Consider the following 20,605-nt stretch of genomic DNA (forward strand, 5'->3'; position numbering starts at 1 on the left):
TGATTTCTTCTAATGCAAATGATTTACTTCCACCAAACTGCTCCAGTTTTAATTGTTAACTCCGCAAACAATATTTGTAGATTTTTGAAGCATTACCTCTTGACTTCAAAACCACACCGACCGTTCCATATCTTTTAATGCTTTTTGCAACGTTGAGATGAGCAAAATGTTCTCATTGGAGACATGCTGAATTTATTTTGTCTTCGAGGAAGTACAAATGTAGGAATGCTTTCTTAGCCATAGTGTTAATGTGTTTGGACAAATTATTGTTGATGTTACATCTGGGAGCCTGAAGATTTTGATCATCATCACAAGCACCATTGATTAGAGTCTGGGGCATGTACCTCTATCCTGCTTCCTGAAGTCAATGACCAGCTCCTTCATTTCTCTGACATTGATGGAGAGGTTGGTGTCTTGACACTATGCTATCTCCTCCCTGTACCCTATCATTCACTGCTGATTGCAGTCTATGAAACAGAAAGTCAGAAGATCCAGTTGCAGAGGGGAGTACTGAGTTGTAGGTCCAGGATATTGGACATGAATTTGATGAAATTATGGGGTTGAAGATGTAGCTATAACCAATAAACGGGAGTCCTATAGAAACATAGAAACATAGAAAATAGGTGCAGGAGGAGGCCATTCGGCCCTTCAAGCCAGCACGGCCATTCATTGTGATCATGGCTGATGTGCCCAACTTCTACCCATATTCCTTGATTCCACTAGCTCTATCTAACTCTCTCTTAAATTCTTCCAGTGACCTGGCCTCCACTGCCCTCCGTGGCAGAGAATTCCACAAATTCACAACTCTCTGGGTGACTTGGCCTCCCCTTTATTCTAAGACTGTTGCCCCCAGTTCCGGACTCCCCCAACATTGGGAACATTTTTCCTGCATCTAGCTTGTCCAGTCCTTTTATAATTTTATATGTCTCTATAAGATCCCCTCTCATCCTTCTAAACTCCAGTGAATACAAGCCTAGTCATTTCAATCTTTCCTCATATGACAGTCCCACCATCCCAGGGATCAATCTCCTGAACCTACGCTGCACTGCCTCAATTACAAGGATGTCCTTCCTCAAATTAGGAGACCAAAACTCTACACAATACTCCAGATGTGGTCTTACCAGGACCCTATACAACTGCAGAAGAACCTCTTTACTCCTATACTGAAATCCTCTCGTTATGAAGGACAACATGACATTAGCTTTCTTCACTGCCTGCTGTACCTGCACACCAACTTTTAGTGACTGGTGTACAAGGACACCCAGGACTCGCTGCACTTCCCCCTTACCTAACCTGACCCCATTGAGATAATAATCTGTCTCCTTGTTTTTGCCGCCAAAGTGGAGTCTTTGTTATGAAGGAGTCTTTGTTATTCAGATATTCCAGCGATGAGTGCAGGCCAGAGAGGTGGTGTCTGCTGTGGATCTTTTGCAGTAGAACGGGAATTTCAGTTGATCAAGGCTGTCTGGAATTGAAGTGTGCCATGACTAGCCTTACGAAGCACTTCATGATGGTGGATGTCAGAGCAGTCACTAAGGCATGCTACCGTGTTTCTCTTTGGTGGTTTTCCGAAGCAGGTGGGAATCTCACTTTGGAGACGTGAGAGCGTAAAGATGTCCATGAATAATCCTGCCAGATGGTCCCCACGGGTCCTGAGAACATGTCTGGGCACTCCATCTGGGCCAGTTACTTTCTGTAGGTTCACTCTCAAGAAATCAGATCCGACATCTATGATGATGACATTTGGCTGCAAGTACATCAGAGGCTGTCAGAGTGGGTGACGTCACACTATTGATCTTCTATTCAAACCAAATATTGAGCTCATCAGCAAGGAACAATTCTGCCCAAATTCGCTTTGTGGCCTGTTACAGCATGCAAGCTGACAAGTGTCTATGTGGTTAAACTGGGATTCTAACTTGGTCTGCAACTCTTTCTTGGTGCCCCTAAAAGCTTTGCAAAGGTTGTATGTGAGTGAATTTCCTATACAGGTGTAGACTATGTTCCTCGTAGCTGAGGACTTCAACAGGCCAACGTCAAGAAATTGCTATCAAAATACCAGCTACATGTGTCCAGTCCCATCAGAAGCCCAAGCACTCTTGACCACTGTTGCACACTCATAAAGATGTCTACTGTGCCATTTCCCATCCCCATTTTGGAAACTTGAGCACTTCAGACTTAGTCTTCACTAGGGAATGGATTTCTTGGTTTATCGATGGTTAGCGGTTGGAGAGATGCCAGATTGACTTCTTTGGCATGATGTCCTCAACACTTTTATTGATGAAGTCTGTGACAGCAGTGGTATACTCATTTCAGTTGGCTGCTAAATCCTTGAAAATGGACTAAAGATAGACACAAAATGCTGGAGTAACTCAGCGGGTCTGGCAGCATCTCTGGAGAAAATGGATAGATGACGTTCCAGGTCAGGACCCTTCTTCAGTGACATTTCTGGACCAATCCACTAATTGCAGCAGACTAGCACAATACGGCTATTTGTACCAGATGTGGGTGGCATGATAGCGCGTCAGGATAGTTGAAGCGCATTCCGCAACAGGTAGTACTGAAGGCACTTCACATTTAGATATTCCAGATCCTTAGTAGGTCACCAAGACCACCACATCCGAGCACCACCAGGTGTTGATTAGTAAACAGCCCTTTTGCCTGGTACCTTGCCCAAGGACACCTTTTGGTCCATCCAGTGAATTGAGAAGCCCTCAGTAATGTCCACAATGGGGCCAACTTAGTCTAATTTTCCCTACAGTGTTGGCAGGAAGATTGCATCCCATCTGCAACTGAAGGGGAAATTGTGCCAGTAGTTCGGACGTGGCTTATGTTTGAAAGGCCTGGTTACATCTCCAGAATGATGTTAAATGACCTAGAAGATGGAGTTCCATTTTACCCCGGGAAAAATCAATGTTCAATTGCATGCTAATGAAAAAAAACTTGTGAAAGGGATTTGATTTCTCACAAAGTATCTTAATTCTCCCTGTAATCCTTTGGAGAACATTCATCATTCATTCTCCACCAGTGCTGATTTGACGAGTGGAAATGATCTTTATGTATTTTACATCTGTTCATCTTTCTTTATTTGGAATGCTTTCCATCCCTCCTTAACATTCTCTGCTCCACTGAAAAGAGCTCCGGGTAATCATATAATGAGACAGTTTAAGGAAATATCTGCCTTGCGTGATATTTTGTTTAATGCTTCCTATAAAGGGGTTCCAGGGACTCTGCACAATTTTTTAATGGTATTTCAACAACGTGCTATACAAATTCAGTCCCACTATTCTCTGATGTTTTTACATACAGTTCACCTGTGTTTAAAGTTCGGAATCACAGTTTACACGTATCTTTCCCCTTTAAGTCTAAACACTGTATCTATCTCTGTTAACTCTTCTCCAAATGTCTGCTTTTAAGATTCAAAGGCTTTGGAGCCTTATAGATGTTTTACATAGCACTTCTTTAGATAGTGCAAAAATAAAGGGATTTATTTTTAGTCTGAAAAAGTGTCTCGACCCGAAACATCACCCATTCCTTCTTTCCAGAGATGCTCGGCCTGTCCCGCTGAGTTACTCCAGCATTTTGTGTCTACCAAGGAATTTAATTAGTAGGTTATTGCTAACTGAATTATGCAGTTCTTGTAATTTGTCAGTATGGTTTGGGGTGCTCCATATTACATGATTATGCACAGAGATGCTCCACTGCACAATAGCTTTAAACATTGCCTCCTACATATTTTGAGGTCAGCTTTTCAAACTTCCTATGCACGGGTTTGACCTGTGAATGGGACCAATGATGTGGCACCAGATTTATACGAGGCAGGTGATCCTCAAGTCTGGGTTCATGGATCCTCTACCAGCTCAGCAAATGTTAAGATCTTTTGTAATCTACTTGGTCTTACCGCTGACCCCCCCCCCCCCCCCCCAAAGAAAACATCACTTCAGGCCTCCTGTGGACCTCAGTCAGTGTACCTCTGATTGTGCTCCTCCCTCCCACTGTATTTGAGTCCCCCATCTCAGAGCACCAGTTTCAGGGAGAATTCACAGATTCTTCAATCAAGACAGAATAACTGACTGGCCGTACAATTTATGACGTGCACTATCTTACCATTATATTTGACAACAAAATAGTAAACAATTCATTGCCTGTGAATATTCTTGGAATTTGAGAGGTGTAGTATGAATGTTTTTCTTTAAATCTTTCACAAGTTACAATGCCATTTCATGTAAAATTAAGACCAGTTTTGGTTCCTCTTATACTTCTCTCCTGATCCTTTACTTGAATTGAAAACAGACATACCATATTGAATATGACTGCATCCTCTAATCCTTCTGTCCTGCGGCCATCTCTCTTATCCTAATGCACTAATATCACATGCCTGCAGCTTTGACAGAAAAGGGTTTTATTTTGAAAGTGCTGCTCATAATCAAATTCTAAATATCATAATAATTTGGAATCTCATTGAACAATTCCATTTAATTAAGTTCTCCCATGAAGCCCAATTCTGATTGTAATTCTGTGCTAATTTGATCCCGTTTTGGAGCCATCGAAGGAAATCCAGGGCTTTGTAAAACATCTATCTGGCTTTTGAGTGATTCCAAAGATTTTTCCTGTGTTCCTTTTTCCGAAGGCTGTTTCAGACTTTAACTTATTTTGGAGAAGTGTTTCCTGCCATCAGTTCTAAATATGCATTTCACTGCTTGGTACCTAGGCTTTCTTTGGAATTTAAAGTGAAATAGTCACCATTTCTATTCCACTTACATTCCTCTTTAATATCACTTCTCAGTCACTCTTCTTCGCATTAAATGGGCATCACTGGCAAGGCCAACATTCATGCCCCTGTCCTCTCTGCCCTTGGAGTGGGTGTCTGCTGGGCTATTTCAGAGGTCAGTTATAAAACATGCTGCTTTGGATTTGGAGTTGCATATAATGACAGTAGAATATCTTCCAAAGGTATTTATTCACAAAATGCTGGAGTAACTCAGCAGGTCAGGCAGCATCTCGGGAGAGAAGGAATGGGTGACGTTTCGGGACGAGACAGTCTGAAGAAGGGTCTCGACCCGAAACGTCACCCATTCCTTCTCTCCCGAGATGCTGCCTGACTTGCTGAGTTACTCCAGCATTTTGTGAATAAATACCTTCGATTTGTACCAGCATCTGCAGTTATTTTCTCGTAGAATATCTTCCCTTGTGACTAGATGATATTTCATGGCAATATTTCACATGATCAAAAAAATATTATTTTGTAATATTTCTTGAAAGATTGAATTTAAGTTCCTTACATTCAAATTTCTTGATTGATTGAATGTAAGTTCCTCAAATGATATGGTGAGATTTGAACATGTCCCTGGTTTATTAGTGCAGGTTTTTTGATCATTATCTCAATAACATTATACTGTGGTACCCCATATGAACATTGATAAATTGAATAATCTGCTCCTTAAAAAAACATGAATTATGAATGAGTCCTTATCCAACTCCCTGCTGCAGAGATTTTTTATCTCTCCAATGCTCAGAATCCTGAAGTAAAAGCATAATTGTTGGAACACCTAAACGCTGTATTCCAAGTGTTGGTTTGGGAGATTTGCATTTCTGTTAGATTCAACCACACTTGAGAACATATTCGAGTGGAAGCACTTCTGGTGAAACTAGAAACATATTCCGAAAGAGTAGCTGAGAATGACAACAACTGTCAACACCGCATGAAAGTATATTCTCCCCCCCCCCCCCCCATGATTCCAATGTAAATCGCATCCTTTTTGTGGCAAAGTTATGGAGACAGATTTCTCCTTGATCTACTTGGCATTGTCACCCCACTATGTGCTTAATAAATGGTTTAATTTTGATTAAGTGTTGAATTCACGGTTAATGCTGAGCCTCCTATCTGTTTTGTGAACAATAACAAACACTGTTGGAAGTGCACAGTAGGTAATCAGTCATTATCTGAAAGTTATGTTAATATTTTGGATGAACTTATTATCATCATTCTGATACTGAGTTCTGTTTCAGTTTCAACCGTTTTACTTTTCATAATCAGACTGATCTGCTCTGCCCCCCCCCCCCCCAATTTTGGAAATAATAACAGCACAAGAGTACGTGACAGGATCCAAAATCTGCGATTTTATTTGATTGAGTAACAATTCCCTGAATTGAAAGATAGATTGTTCTGAAATAAATATGCATAGTTTCTAATACTACAAGAACTTGCATTAACGTTGCAGCTACATCCCAGATGATTGTAATTGGACAGTGCATTAAATATTGATTGGAAAGCAGGTGTAGATAAGTCAAAAATGTATGTTCCATCACTCTCCTAAAATGATAAATTGAAACATAGAAAACATTTTTAAAAATAGGTGCAGGAGTAGGGCATTCGGCCTTTCGAGCCAGCACCGCCATTTAATATGATCATGGCTGATCATCTAAAATTAGTACCGTGTTCCTGCTTTTTCCTCATATCCGTTGATTTCTTTAGCCCAAAGAACTAAATCTAACTCTCTCTTGAAAACATCCAGTGAATTGACCTCCACTGCCTTCTGTGGCAGATAATTCCACAGATTCACAACTATCTGGGTGAAGAAGTTTTTCCTCATCTCAGTCCTAAATGGCCTACCGCTTATCCTGGTTCTGGACTTCCCCAACAGTACAATTGTGGCTGTGCAAAGGATTGTAGTACAGGCGGGAGGAATCCATGCGGGTAAGAATTTTAAAAATCATATTGCGAGTAGTTCTGGGCTTCATGTCTAAGGAAGGACGGGCTGGCGTTGGAGACGGTCCAGAGGAAGTTTACAAGAATGATCTAAGGAACCATTAGGTTAATCTATGATGAGCATTTGAAGGCATTGGGCCTGTACTCGCTGGAGTTTATAGAAGGATGAGGGGGAACCTCATTGAAACTTGCAGAATAGTGAAAGGCCTGGATAGAGTGAATGTGCAGAGGATGTTTCCACTAGTGGTATAGTCTAGGAGCAGAGGCCATAGCCTCAGAATAAAAGGACATACCTTTGGAACGGAGATGAGGAGGAATTTCTTTAGTCAGAGGGTGGGTACTGAATCTGTGGAATTCATTGCCACAGTTGGCAGTGGAGGCCAAGTCAATAGATATTTCTAAAGCTGAGATTGACAGATTCTTGATTAGTAAGAGTGTCAGGGGTTATGGGGAGAAGGCAGGAGAATGGTGTTGAGAGGGAAAGATAGATCAGCCATGATTGAATGGTGGAGTAGACTTGATGGGCTGAATGGCCGAATTCGGCTCCTGTAACGTATGAACTTATGACTTCAACTTCATGAAGGTTGTGGCTGACCCAGATATTGGTGGAATAATCACCGAACAAAGAAATGTAAATGTTTTCTGACCAGAAACAAAAACAAAAATGACTGATGTTAGATTGGTAGAAATAGATTATCTTTATGATAGATTCACCATGGTGCCTGAAGCTTAATTCAGGGTAAAACAAGATGCAACATTTGCAAATGGGTTTGCTCAACCTGAAATAGTAACCATAAATCAGATGGAATCTGAGTTGGAGGATTAGAATTTAAGGATGATGCCAAAGATGGTGTCCCTAGTCTTTGTTTTGTAGAACATGCCTCTGATCTTGACCAGTTTAGTGGACACTGGGAAGAGTTGAGAGTGGCTTTCCTGAGGTGGAGTTCGGTGTTAGTAAACACGTGGAACATAATTTCAGATTTTTGTTCAATTCTGCTGAAGGGCAACACTGATAAAAAGAATGGTATAAGAATTGACCTTTGAAGCGTTTGGAGGCCAGAGGGGTAAGTAAAGGGACAAGAATAGAAGCTATTGGAGGAGATTATCTGGTTTGAATCTTTTAATGCAATGGGTAACCATTAAATCAGGATGGGTAGGTTGCTCAATTGACCAATGGTCATGTAGCGTTAGAATAAAATTGATGTATTCAACCATATCAAGGGTTGCCGACTGGAGGGATCGTGCTTCATTGGTATGGTCATAAAAGATGGCCACTGTGGATTTATACACAACAATTTCAATGCTAATATGAGGTAAAAAAAACAATTTGGAGAATTTGAAACAGGGCTTTGCAGGAACGATAGGCATAAATTTCAAAACATTTAAAGAATTCCAAGACATTTTCCAAGAAGAACATGATAACTGTCATTTCTAAAGCAAAATGTATGTCCATTACCAGCATTCTTGTGGTCTTGACTAGAATTGGTCTCTATGTTGTCACTTATTTTGCATTGTACACTGGAGCCAAATCTTTCATAATAACTTAAGTAACTTAAAAACAAACAAAACAATAGCAAATGTTGGAAATCTGAAACAAAACAAGAAAGTGCCAGAAATGTGCAGCAGGTCAGGCTGCATGAATAAAGGGAAAAACAAAGTTAATGATTCAAGTCAGTGACTCTTCATCAGAAATTTTGAGTAACTGTTGTCCTCTATTGAAAGATTAGTGTACCTTTGGATGTAATTTTGCTTGGCTGTGCCAAATAAGAGAATGTCTTTACTGTTTAACTAGAGTTTCCCCTTAAATACAAAATGTTGATTGCTGCCAGAAAGCCATTCAGCTGGTTGTATCAGCAAACCTCAAGTCTTAAGAAACTTTGAACAATTGTTAAATATACTTGAGTCATCTCATGCAGAGTAAAGCAGAGGCAAATGAGTAGCGATGGAAGCTTCCTATCCATCAACCTCAATATCATTTTGAAGCTGCTACTTTACAGTGCTCATTCGTCCCCATCCAAACCCTGATCTGCTTTAAATAATATAATCCCTTCACATCTATCATTGTGCTTTGACCCCAAACCACCATCTCCCTAAATAAGTGCTTGATAAATCTTTTTTTTTTGTATGGAGTACCATTATAGTGAAAGTGACATCTGCTTCAAGTGATATGACCAGCAATTCAGAATGATTTATGTCTTTGTGTCATGTTACTGAACAAATGAAAAGTGTTTGTAATGTTTTCTCATTTTAAGAAAAGCTTCTTCAAAAACTTTTCCATCTGAGTTTTTCTTTTGCTGTGTTTATCAAAAAAGTAAATTCAGCGCCTTCTATGTCAAAGTGTCAGCATGAAGCATTCTCAAGACAGGTATAACTCCATTAGTTGCAAAGTGAAGTTCTCTATCAGCAGAACATCTCTGCTTAACCTCATAAGAACGTCTCATACTGCAGCAGTGTAATATTATTCAACTTCCCACATCAGCTATCCTCTGGCAGGTCTAAAAGTGACTGTCAAATTAGCGTGTACTGTGGTTCACATAAACTCATGGAACTGAGTTGAGACTGAAGTGGTGTAGCATAGTGCCATACCCATTAGCCAGTTGAAAAGGCATAATTTCTTTATCGATCCAGGCTGGATGTTTTTGGGGTTGCAGGTTTAGAAAATATTATCTTTCCCGTGACTTTGTCCAGAACTTCCCTGGATCATCACATCATGGTAAAACTCAATGATGAAGACTCAAAAACATAAAACTGTAAATGGTGAAGTAAAGTTTTGTTTGCTATAATTTAATTGAGTGAAATATGCGCTGCCCCATCCAGTCATAATTCGGTTTTTTTTCTGAATGGATGCTACTAATTGTTTAATTTGTTTTCCAGAGAAGAAAATCTAGATATGCTGAATTAGACTTCGAGGTGAGACCTTTCTGCCGGATTCATGGGTTTAAGTGTGTATTCTGTACCAGATGCCCTCAGCTACATTAACACAAATGTCTTGCTGTCTATCTCTAGAAAATAATGCACACAAGAAAACGGCATCAAGACATGTTTCAGGATCTAAACAGGAAACTTCAACATGCGGAGAAAGACAGAGAATCTCCCACAATAGACAATAAAGTAAGAAAAAGTATTTGGATCCAAGAGGGCTCAGTCGTGTATAATACGGCCTAAGTGTTATACGATCCTAATACACCCTTTCTACGGTATTGGTGTAGTCTAATAGCCTTACCTTGTTGTTACAGCTTCTTCCAAGCAAAAGACATGCTTTCAGTTAGCACGGAAACAGGCCTTTTGGCCCAACTTGCCCATCTCGACCAAGATGCCCCATCTATGCTAGACCCTAATAAAGTCCTAGCTTGCCCAACCTCTCCCTGTAGCTCAGGCCCTGGAGTCCTGGCATCATTCTTCTCTCACACTCTTTCCAGCTTAACAACATCCTTCCTACTTTATAGCAGGGTGACCAAGACTGAACACAATACTCCAAATCATACTGCATGCAATAGTCATAATGATGATTTATGATGTTGAATAACAAGGGATGGATTGAGGATCACATTCTCATTCCCCAGTGATACAACTCAAACTCATCGAAACATCAAAAGTGGAAATAGGCCATTTGGCCCTTCGAGACTGTTCTACCATTTAATGTGATTGCCTCTGATCCTTTATCTGAACTCCATCTTCCCACACCCCTTCATGCCTGGTCTGTCTAAAAATCATATCGCAGTGCGTCAGATAGGTATGCCCAATATATTGGCTACATTGGATATATGTGTATCCAATACATGTCCATTACAACCCTATTCAGTGGTCAAATACAATGTCTATTGTAGGCATATCTATGATCAGTCAACTTGTCCAAATTGATTTGAACCACTTTGCATCCTCCTCACAATTCACAATCCCACCCAGTTTTGTGCCATCAGCAAATTTAGAAATACTATATCTGATTCCCTCCTCCAAATCATAAATATTTATGGAAGGAAGCAGCCTCATAGAGGCTGTGTTAACTGGATTGCTTTTGAAAGAGAGTAACTGGAAATTGTCAGCTCCCTTTGGCCAAGGGAGAGTCAAACTTGCCAACACTGTTGTCTTCAGTCTACATAATTAATGCACTTGCTCGTGGTGCATTTCCTTCAGAATATATTTACTATAATAAGGTCATGTCGACAGCAACTAATTAATTGCCTGCTGAGGATTTTCTGGGTGTGAAATTTGAGATGGCAGCCTTGACTTCACAGCAGTATGCACACTTCTGAATTAAAAGGTCATGAGTTAATAGACAATAGACAATAGACAATAGGTGCAGGAGTAGGCCATTCAGCCCTTCGAGCCAGCACCGCCATTCAATGCGATCATGGCTGATCACTCTCAATCAGTACCCCGTTCCTGCCTTCTCCCCATACCCCCTCACTCCGCTATCCTTAAGAGCTCTATCCAGCTCTCTCTTGAAAGCATCCAACGAACTGGCCTCCACTGCCCTCTGAGGCAGAGAATTCCACACCTTCACCACTCTCTGACTGAAAAAGTTCTTCCTCATCTCCGTTCTAAATGGCCTACCCCTTATTCTCAAACTGTGGCCCCTTGTTCTGGACTCCCCCAACATTGGGAACATGTTATCTGCCTCTAATGTGTCCAATCCCCTAATTATCTTATATGTTTCAATAAGATCCCCCCTCATCCTTCTAAATTCCAGTGTATACAAGCCCAATCGCTCCAGCCTTTCAACATACGACAGTCCCGCCATTCCGGGAATTAACCTAGTGAACCTACGCTGCACGCCCTCCATAGCAAGAACATCCTTCCTCAAATTTGGAGACCAAAACTGCACACAGTACTCCAGGTGCGGTCTCACCAGGGCCCGGTACAACTGTAGAAGGACCTCTTTGCTCCTATACTCAACCCCTCTTGTTACGAAGGCCAACATTCCATTGGCTTTCTTCACTGCCTGCTGAACCTGCATGCTTCCTTTCATTGACTGATGCACTAGGACACCCAGATCTCGTTGAACTCCCCCTCCTCCTAACTTGACACCATTCAGATAATAATCTGCCTTTCTATTCTTACTTCCAAAGTGAATAACCTCACACTTATCTACATTAAACTGCATCTGCCATGTATCCGCCCACTCACACAACCTGTCCAAGTCACCCTGCAGCCTTATTGCATCTTCCTCACAATTCACACTACCCCCCAACTTAGTATCATCTGCAAATTTGCTAATGGTACTTTTAATCCCTTCGAGTTGAAGGCTCACTGCAGAGACTTCCACACAGAACCTAAACTGACATTTCAGCCTTGTGCTGGGGGAGTGCCGTACCTTCAGAGATCCTCTCTGGTGATGTATTAATCTGCCTGCCATCTCAGATGTGTAAAAATTTAACTTTTAACTCTGAGGGGGAATTTTTCCCTCTTTATAATAAATGCAGGGAGACAAAAGACAACCCAGCCTATTCAATTTAGGATTCTTGACCGACTTTGACCTCCCATTGTCTTGATAGGGTGTTTATTCGTCAAAAAGCTGTTTTCACCCATAGACCATCTCCAAATTTAATGATACAAAAGGAATATGAAAAAAAATTACGATCATTAAATTCCACACATGCACCTGAACTCAGTTGGAGTGGCGATGGATAATAATTAAAAAATCACTTGCATTAGTATAACAACCTTTTAGTCACTAATTACTTTTGAAGTGCAATAATTGATGGTCCTGCAAACAGTTTGGAACAGGCACTAACTCATGGACAATAAATTAGATGATGTTAATCATTTTGTTGCATTGGCTGAAGGATAAATAATGTGATGAACAGCAGGAAATCTCCCTAGATTACTTATCAAGTCTGAGGATTAATTACAGGACTTCCATTTAATATTTCATCTGAAAGTCAACTCCTCCTATTAGCACAGCACTCAATAATGTACAATGAATTAGACTGAGGCCAAGAGTGGGAAATAAACTCATAAGCTGCTGACTTGAAGACGAGTGTTGCAAACTTAACAGCATAAAATTGAGCAATGCATTCATGGAATTGCAAGCAGGTAAAAATCTGAGAGGAGATAGAGTGATACAAGTTAAGAGTTTTAAAATAGAACAATTAAGTCCTTACTTGCAGCAGCAAGCCAGGCCTGTAAACATAATACTAATTGATGACAGAGTAAACAAAAAAATCAATAAATTAAAAATATAGATTATTGCAAAAAGTTCAAAGTCCTTAGTGCAACCAAGATCATTCATAGTTCATAGTTTAGTTAGTACTTGTAGGGTTCAAGAGCCTGTTGGCTGTGAGGAAAAAGCTGTTCTTGAACCTGGAGGTAATGGTTTTCAGACTCTGATGCTACCTCCCCAAAGGCATCAATGAAATGGGAGTGTGGCCATGGTGGCATGGGTTATTGATGATGCTGGCTGCCTTTTTGAGGCAGCATCTCCTAGAGATCCTTTTAATGGAGAGAAGGACAATGCCCATGATGGACCAAATAGTGTCCACCACTTTTTGTAATCTCCTTCATTTTTGGGCGTTCTAGTTGCCGAGCCAGGCTGTTATGCAACCAGTCAACATCCTCTGTAGATCTATTGTGGCAGAAGACAAATTATAGTGGGTCCATGTTCTTGCTCAGGTCGGGGTTGATATGTGCCATAACCATCCTCTCAAAGGACTTCTTCGCTAGTCAGCACTAAAAGAGGCCCACCATGTCCATCAAGTATCCAACTATACTAATCCTATTTACCTCAACTTGTGCTGTGACCTTATAAACCTTGGTATTTCAAGTGCTCATCTCGATATTTCTTAAATGTTGCGAGTGTCTCTGCCTCTACCATCCTTTCAAGCAATGCATTCCACATTCCAATTATCCCTTTGGGTAAAAACACTCTTCCTCGGATCCTCTCTAAACCACACCGCCCCCCCCCACCCCCCTCACCTTAAACATGTAGCCTCTAACATTTGACTTCTTTACTGTGGAGAAAGGGTTCTCTATATCTACCCTATCGATGTCCTTCTCCCCTCAGCTTACTTTAAAAACAAACCCACCCAATCCAACCTTTACCAACTGAAGCACTCCTTTGCACCTTCTTCAGTGCAATCATATCCTTCCCATCAGTGTAATGAACAGAAATGCACATTGTACTCAGATCTCAGTTTATATCCCCCCCAACCTGAATCAGTCATGTTTCGACAAGGGGTCAAGGGACATAATATCAAATTGCCTCAGGTTTACAGGCTAGATTACAAATGTAATGTACCATTTCTGTGTTTCGTCTTCAGCATATCAACATTTCTGCATGTTTGTACGGGCTTTGGAAACTGCTTCTGATCTGGGATTAACAATAATGTCAGGTTGGGCCTGTTTATTATCAGAACATTAACTGATGTTGCCTGGTTAACAAATTTAGACAGGAATTGTTTCTGCCAGTTTTCTGTCCCAAAATTGCCAGCTGCTGTGTGGATTATCTGATCCTGCTGAGACTGTCCTAATACTTGAACGTTTATTTATGCAGTCTTTGCATTACTGGCAATGAAGGTGCTAATAGTATTGATGGATTCAAGGGATATGGCAATTGTTGGCAAGGCCAGTATTTATTGTCAATTCATAACTACTGTGAACCAAGTGAACAGGTAAACCTCAGGCCTTTAGTGGAGCTGGAGTCCCATACACGCCAGACCAGGTACTAATAAGAGGTTTTGTTCCTTGAAGGATATTCGTAAAACATATGTTTTTTTTAATAGTGCGGTTGTTTTATGGCCATCATTCATGATCTAGTTTAGTTTATTGTCACGTGTAACAAGGTACAATGAAAAGTTTTTGTTGCGTGCTAACTAGTCAGCGGAAAGACTATACATGATTACACTCAAACAATCCATAGTGTACAGATGCATGATCATGTGCGTAAAGTTTCGTGCAAGATAACGTCCAGTAAAGTCTGATTAAAGATAGCAGGTAGGTAGATAGAGGGGAGGGATGGGGACAGAGCTGCTGGGGCCCATTTGTCTTGAACTTCCTAGCCATTGGGCCGATAGTATCCTGTGTCAAGACTGATGGATAGTTGATGTGCAACAGCCACCACACATGGGAAGAGGATACTCATAGAACTGGAATGGAAACACATCGCTCTTGATCCCGAGGGACGGCCCAGTGGATGGTGTACGATTCAACCACCTGATCTGTCTTGATTGGTAATAAGCTTCCTGAATGTTGCTGCAGTTGCACTTGTGTGGAAACATGAAGGGTATTCATAAGGTCATAAGGAATAGGAGTAGAATTAGTCATTTGGCCCATCAAGTCTACTATGCCATTCAATCACGGCTGATCTATCTCTCCCTCCTAACCCCATTCTCCTGCCTTCTCTCCATTACCTCTGACACTTGTACTAATCATGAATCTGTCTATCTCTGCCGTAAAATATCCACTGACTTTGCCTCCACAGCCTTCTGTGGCAAAGAATTCCACAGATTCACCACCCAATGACTAAAGACATTTCTTCTCATCTCCTTCCTAAAAGAACATCCTTTAAATCTGAGGGTATGACCTCTCATCCTAGACTATCCCACTTGTGGAAACATCCTCCCCACACCCACTCTATCCAAGCCTTTCACTATTCATGCCTTCCTAACATGCCTACTAAATGGCAGAAGGGCTTTGGGGAACCAGAAGGTGAGCCGTTCATCGCAAATTGCCCTGTGACATGTTTTTACAGCCACCACATTATTGTGGCTAATCCAGTTAAGTTTTGAATCAATGACCCTCCAGCTGTTAATTGCCATGTCTCAGCATATGCCTGATTGTTGTGCAGCTCACTCATTTTCTGATGATTTGCAAATTTACTTGAACCTAGAATAAGAGGATTGAAGAAGGCCTTTCAGCCCATCAGTTCTCTGTCAACCTACTCTGCCACTATTAATAAATTGTGTCCTTGTTCATCGACCGATTTTTAGAACAGATTCCACTATGTTGCCTCAATATCCTCCATTTTTCAGACCAAAATGCATAACCTCACATGTCGCCGCATTAAATTGTGCCTGTCACTTTTCCTTTTCATCAGCCCATTTATATCCTGCTCTAATTTATCACTATCTTTGCAATTTGTGATACTGCCAAGTTTCATGTGCCCCTCAGATTTAGAAATAGTGGCCGTCAATCCCAAGTAGAGGTTCTTACCATAAATCAAAAAAAGCAATGGCATTTGTCAACATTTGTGAGCATCCTGGACTTCTTCCCTCATGATGGAGGGTTAGTCTTTGATAAAGCAGCTGGTTATGATTAGCGTGTAGGAAGGAACTGCAGATGCAGGTTTAAACTGAAGATAGACACAAAAGGCTGGAATAACTCAACAGGTCAGAGCGCATCTCTGAAGAAAAGGAATAGGTGACGTTTTGGGTTGAGACCCTTCTTCAGACTACAGGTGTTACTCCAGCTTTTTGTATCTATCTTTGGCCATGATTAGCCTTGGGCACCACCCTGAGGTGATAATCTGTGGCTGGCATCCAGAGGCATTACCTTCTGTCTCTATCTTCAATGTGGCTCTATTCAATGAAGTTTTTTTTGCCAGATCCTCATTGACTTCAATGTTGCTGAAGCTCCTTGATGCACAATTAGTCATGGCTCCATGCTGGTTGCTGCTGACTCTCATCCCACCTCTGAAATTCAGCTATTCTACGTTCTCCAAGGAAAACACTTTAGGGGCAATTTACCCACGCCAATTACCCTACACACCTGCACGTCTTTTGGATGTGGGAGGGAACTGGAGCATCCGAGGAAACCTATGAGGTCACAGCAAGTATGTGCAAACTCCACACAGACAGCACCCGAGGTCAGGATCGAAACCTCTGGCAGCAGCTCCACCAACTAAACCACTTTGCTGCCCTTTACAGCTGTTACAGGTTATTGTATACAGGTGCTAATTCCAATGTTGTAGTAATATGCTTGCTAATGTCGTGCGTCACTATTATTTTTTTAAATTGTTTTCATTTTTAATAGGCAGTGAAACGATGGAGTGTTTCATCAGCAGGAAGTGATAAAGCTAGTGTCAATGTAAGTATGATGACTTTTTAACTGAATTTTTAACAATTCTATATTGTTTGGTTGCCCTACACACTGTGCTCAATTGGATGGGATGGTTAATGAAAGCCCTGAAACCCAAAATGTTACAATATATTTTCTATGCTCATAAAATAAATGCAGAGATAATAGCTTGTGTGAAAAGATGTGTCTGAGAGACATGATGATAGAGAGTTCAGCTTAACGTAAAATTGTCATGAGACACTCTTTGTGATTGACACAAAAAATTTGTAACTACTCGGGTTTTGTGTTTGTGTCCCTTTTCTGCATGCTTTGTGAATTGTTCAAAGGCATTACTTTGTCTTGCTGAGAGAAGTTTCATAAAACAATGACCTGCAGAGGTAAGTAAGTGAAATCCTTTTAGAATGCGCAAATGGACAGATTATGTTACTTCACACTGCTTTCCACCGATGAAACTCAGGAACATCAAGAGTTGTAGTTTGCATCATGTATTATTAAGCACCTGGGAAGCTTTGTTTAATTAATTAAGCCATTTTTCATAAGAGTCAGGTATGGCTAGCAAAGCTGCATCTGAGATTTATTAATACTAGTTTTGAAGTTAAGACAAGAAAGCAGGTGTAAGACCTGCCCCTCAAACCTGTCCTGCCGATCAATATAACCTTGACTGATCTGCCCCAGGCCTCAATCCCACTTTTATGTTGCCTCTCATAACCATGAATTTCCCAATCTTTCAAAATCAAATTCTGCCTGTTTAAATTTCTAAAATGATCCAGCCTCTACAACCCTTCACGGTAGGGAATTCCAGGGACCCTGGAAGAAGAATTTACTGCACTGCTCAATTTTAAATGACTATCACTTGATCTTGCAATGGTGTTTCTCCCACCCCCTTCACCTTGGTAAAGACTCTCCCTCAAGTGGAAATCCCCAACGTTCACATTGATATATCCTTTTAGGATCTTATTTCTCTGTAAGATCTCCCTTCTTTTTTTGAGATACTGAAGAATACAGGAAGGAAGGAATACTTTATTGTCACATGTGACGAGGCACAGTGAAATTCTTTGCTTGCATACACAATATATACAAATAGCAGCCACCTATGGCGCTGACAAAGTTACAAAGCACGCCGGCTCCCCTTTTGTCCCCCACTCCCTCCCCAACAGTTCCTCCACGCCGGGTCCTCCATTGTCCTTTGTTCTCCCCCCCGCCTTGTCCATTGTTCTCCCCCAACCTCCTTCACTCCTGGTCCTCCATTGTTTTTTTCCCCTCCCAATCTGTGAGCCGTCCTTGTAGGCCAACTCTCTCAACCCAATTTCTATGTCATATCATGCCAGCTGTCAGAAATTGATCTACGCTAAGATTGTAAGGTGAACAAATTTCATGAGAAATTAGTCTCTATGGGCCCATCAAGGCCCCCCTCCCCTCTCCCCCCCCCCCCCTCCCCCCCACCTCCCAGAGTGATTTCAGCAATGGTAGCCTGGAGTTTTTGGTTACACTTGCTGTCAGATGTTAACATATTCTGTGCGCAAAGCAATTAGATGGCTTAAACGATGGCAGAATTCTGTCTGTCAGTAAGGTCACAGCCACAATGCACCAGATTTTCCTCGCTTTTTTCCGTTATGGTTGTCCAATAAACCTTCTGTCCAAGTGATTGTGTTGCACTGACCTCACTTCCATCTCTCAGCTGGGAAGGTAATTACTTAGTCATGGCCACACAGCAGCCATTATGCTCTGAGGAGCATTTGATTATCTCTGTTTACCCGTTGCAGGAACTGACGCCATGAGCACATTCTCATGCAATGTGAAAGCGGCTTGAGAAAGAAAGATAGCATTGAGTTCTGATGAAGCTTCCCAGCTGAAAGTATAATCTTTCCGCTTCAGATGTTGATTAACATACTGTATGCTTCCAAAGCTTTGTGCATTGACCTCAGTCCTTGGGTGCATTTAGTTTATGGGATTAGAATCAATAGGCAGACCATTATTTCCAATTCTGGACTCGGGTTCCCTGGTCTTGACTGTAATTAATAAGCTTCTCCTTACAATAGCAGCCAGAGAAACAGACTCCAATCAAGCGGCCTTGGGAAGGGATCCGAAAAATACAGTCTCCACCTACATGGATAAAAAAGGAACTGGATCCCACTCAACACTCTCCCTTAGAAATGAGAACAGTGGAATGGGAGAAAACAGGAGCCACGATACCACTTGGTGGACAGGACATCATTGACCTTCAGACTGAAGTCTGACCTGAGGAGCGACCTTTTTTTAAATTTTAAAACAGATTGGTTTCTTTTGAAACCTTATACAGTACAGATATCTTGTTCTCAGAGAGATATTGTTTTAAACCTTGTGATGCAGTCAGCGTTGTGTTATCTCACTGCGGTGAGAAAACACGCTAGCGAACACAGTACTCGTAGTCCAAAAACTCTTATCAAAGACAGTAATGGGCAAATGTATATATATATATATATGTATGTGTGTATATATATATATATATATATATATATATATATATATAAATATATTTAAAAAACAAGTAACCAGTTTAGTGTTGATTGCTTGATATGCAAGCATTTTTTGCATCAGAATTTAATGGCATTTTCTTGTCATATTGTGTACTATATAAAAAAATGAAATTTCGAACAGTAAATACAATGAACATACTTAAAAACTGTGATGTACCTGTCAAGATTTTAGATATATAAATTGAAAGCACAAGGCCTTGTCTGCCCTGCTGTATAATATGTAATTATTACACCTATTGACTTTTAGCTTAAATATCTTTCTACTGTGTTTAATTTTCCTGTTAAGTTAACAAACTTTAACAGTGTTATGTACAATGACAGAGTAAAGCTAATGTTATGCCATGTGTTTAATAATCGTTGATCTACAAGATTCTACTTTTATGGTTGGTTAAACTGGTTCTGGTTTCCTATATCCATGTTTGTCAGTTTTCTGTACAGTTTTCAGAGCACAAAATGAATGTGTCCTTTCTAATAAAAATGTAAACTATAAACAGTGTACTTATTAAACCTCATTACAAAGAGCCAGGAAAAATTTGAGTTAATCTGAAAATGAGAATGCTAAGAGGATAAACTTACTTTGTGATTGCTTTCAGAAATGATTGATTGAGGAATCATCGTTTGCCAAAAGAATCTGGATTCCCACATTATCTCGCATTATGGCCCACAGGCCATTGAACATAGAACTGTACAGCAAAGGAATGGGTCCTTTGGTCCATAATATTTATGCCGAACATAATACCAAGTTAAACTGATTGCATCTGCCTGAACATGATCCATCTCCCTCTATACCCTACATTTCCATGTGCCTACCTAAAAGCTTCTTAAACACCACTATTGTATCTACCTTCACCACCACCCCTGGTAAATGCGTTTCAGGCCCCCACTATTGTCTGCAAAATACCTGCCCCGCACATCTCCATTAAACTTTCCCCCTCACACATTATAGCCATGTCCTCCATTTCTAAGTTGGGAAAATGGTTCTGACCATCTACCATATCTATGCCTCTCATCATTTTTTTACTTCTCTGAAAGAATGATTCACCTCGTCCTATTTCCTTGGTATCAATTGATATCTGAAAGCAATGAGTGTTTTTAATAATGCTACTTTCATATATATTGTCAAAAGCACTTGCCATAGTTTTTACTGGACCATACCACGGACTGCTTCATACAGTGTGTCAGGAATTGTACATAAAGGTTTGAGGCAGAAGGAAGCACAGTGGCAAAGTGGTTTAACACCGGCTGCATCACTATTCTAGCAACTCAAGTTCAATCCTGAACTCTTGTGTTGTCTTCATGGAATTTGCACACTGTTTCTGCCAGTACTCCGGTTTCCTTCCATATCCCAAATATGTGCAGGCAGGTGGAA

General features: G+C 40.8%; 1 protein-coding gene across 12 annotated transcripts in view; it reads left to right on the forward strand.

Annotated features, from left to right (window-relative positions):
• Window positions 1-20,303, forward strand: part of adgrb1a (adhesion G protein-coupled receptor B1a) — a 449,476-nt gene extending 429,173 nt beyond the window's left edge. For 8 of the 12 annotated variants that reach the window (XM_078397552.1, XM_078397560.1, XM_078397550.1 and 5 more), the window contains 4 exons: window positions 9,581-9,616; window positions 9,713-9,817; window positions 16,676-16,729; window positions 18,760-20,302. In XM_078397552.1, the coding sequence (XP_078253678.1) occupies window positions 9,581-9,616; window positions 9,713-9,817; window positions 16,676-16,729; window positions 18,760-18,957 (393 nt within the window). In that variant the 3' untranslated portion in view covers window positions 18,958-20,302. Of the gene's footprint in view, window positions 1-9,580; window positions 9,617-9,712; window positions 9,818-16,675; window positions 16,730-18,759 lie in introns of all 12 variants that reach the window. The other 4 variants (XM_078397555.1, XM_078397557.1, XM_078397558.1 and 1 more) reach the window with 4 other exon arrangements.
• Window positions 20,304-20,605: the final 302 nt, after the last annotated feature.

This window comes from Rhinoraja longicauda, chromosome 4, assembly GCF_053455715.1.
Source record: "Rhinoraja longicauda isolate Sanriku21f chromosome 4, sRhiLon1.1, whole genome shotgun sequence".
Classification (NCBI taxonomy): Eukaryota; Metazoa; Chordata; class Chondrichthyes; order Rajiformes; family Arhynchobatidae; genus Rhinoraja; species Rhinoraja longicauda.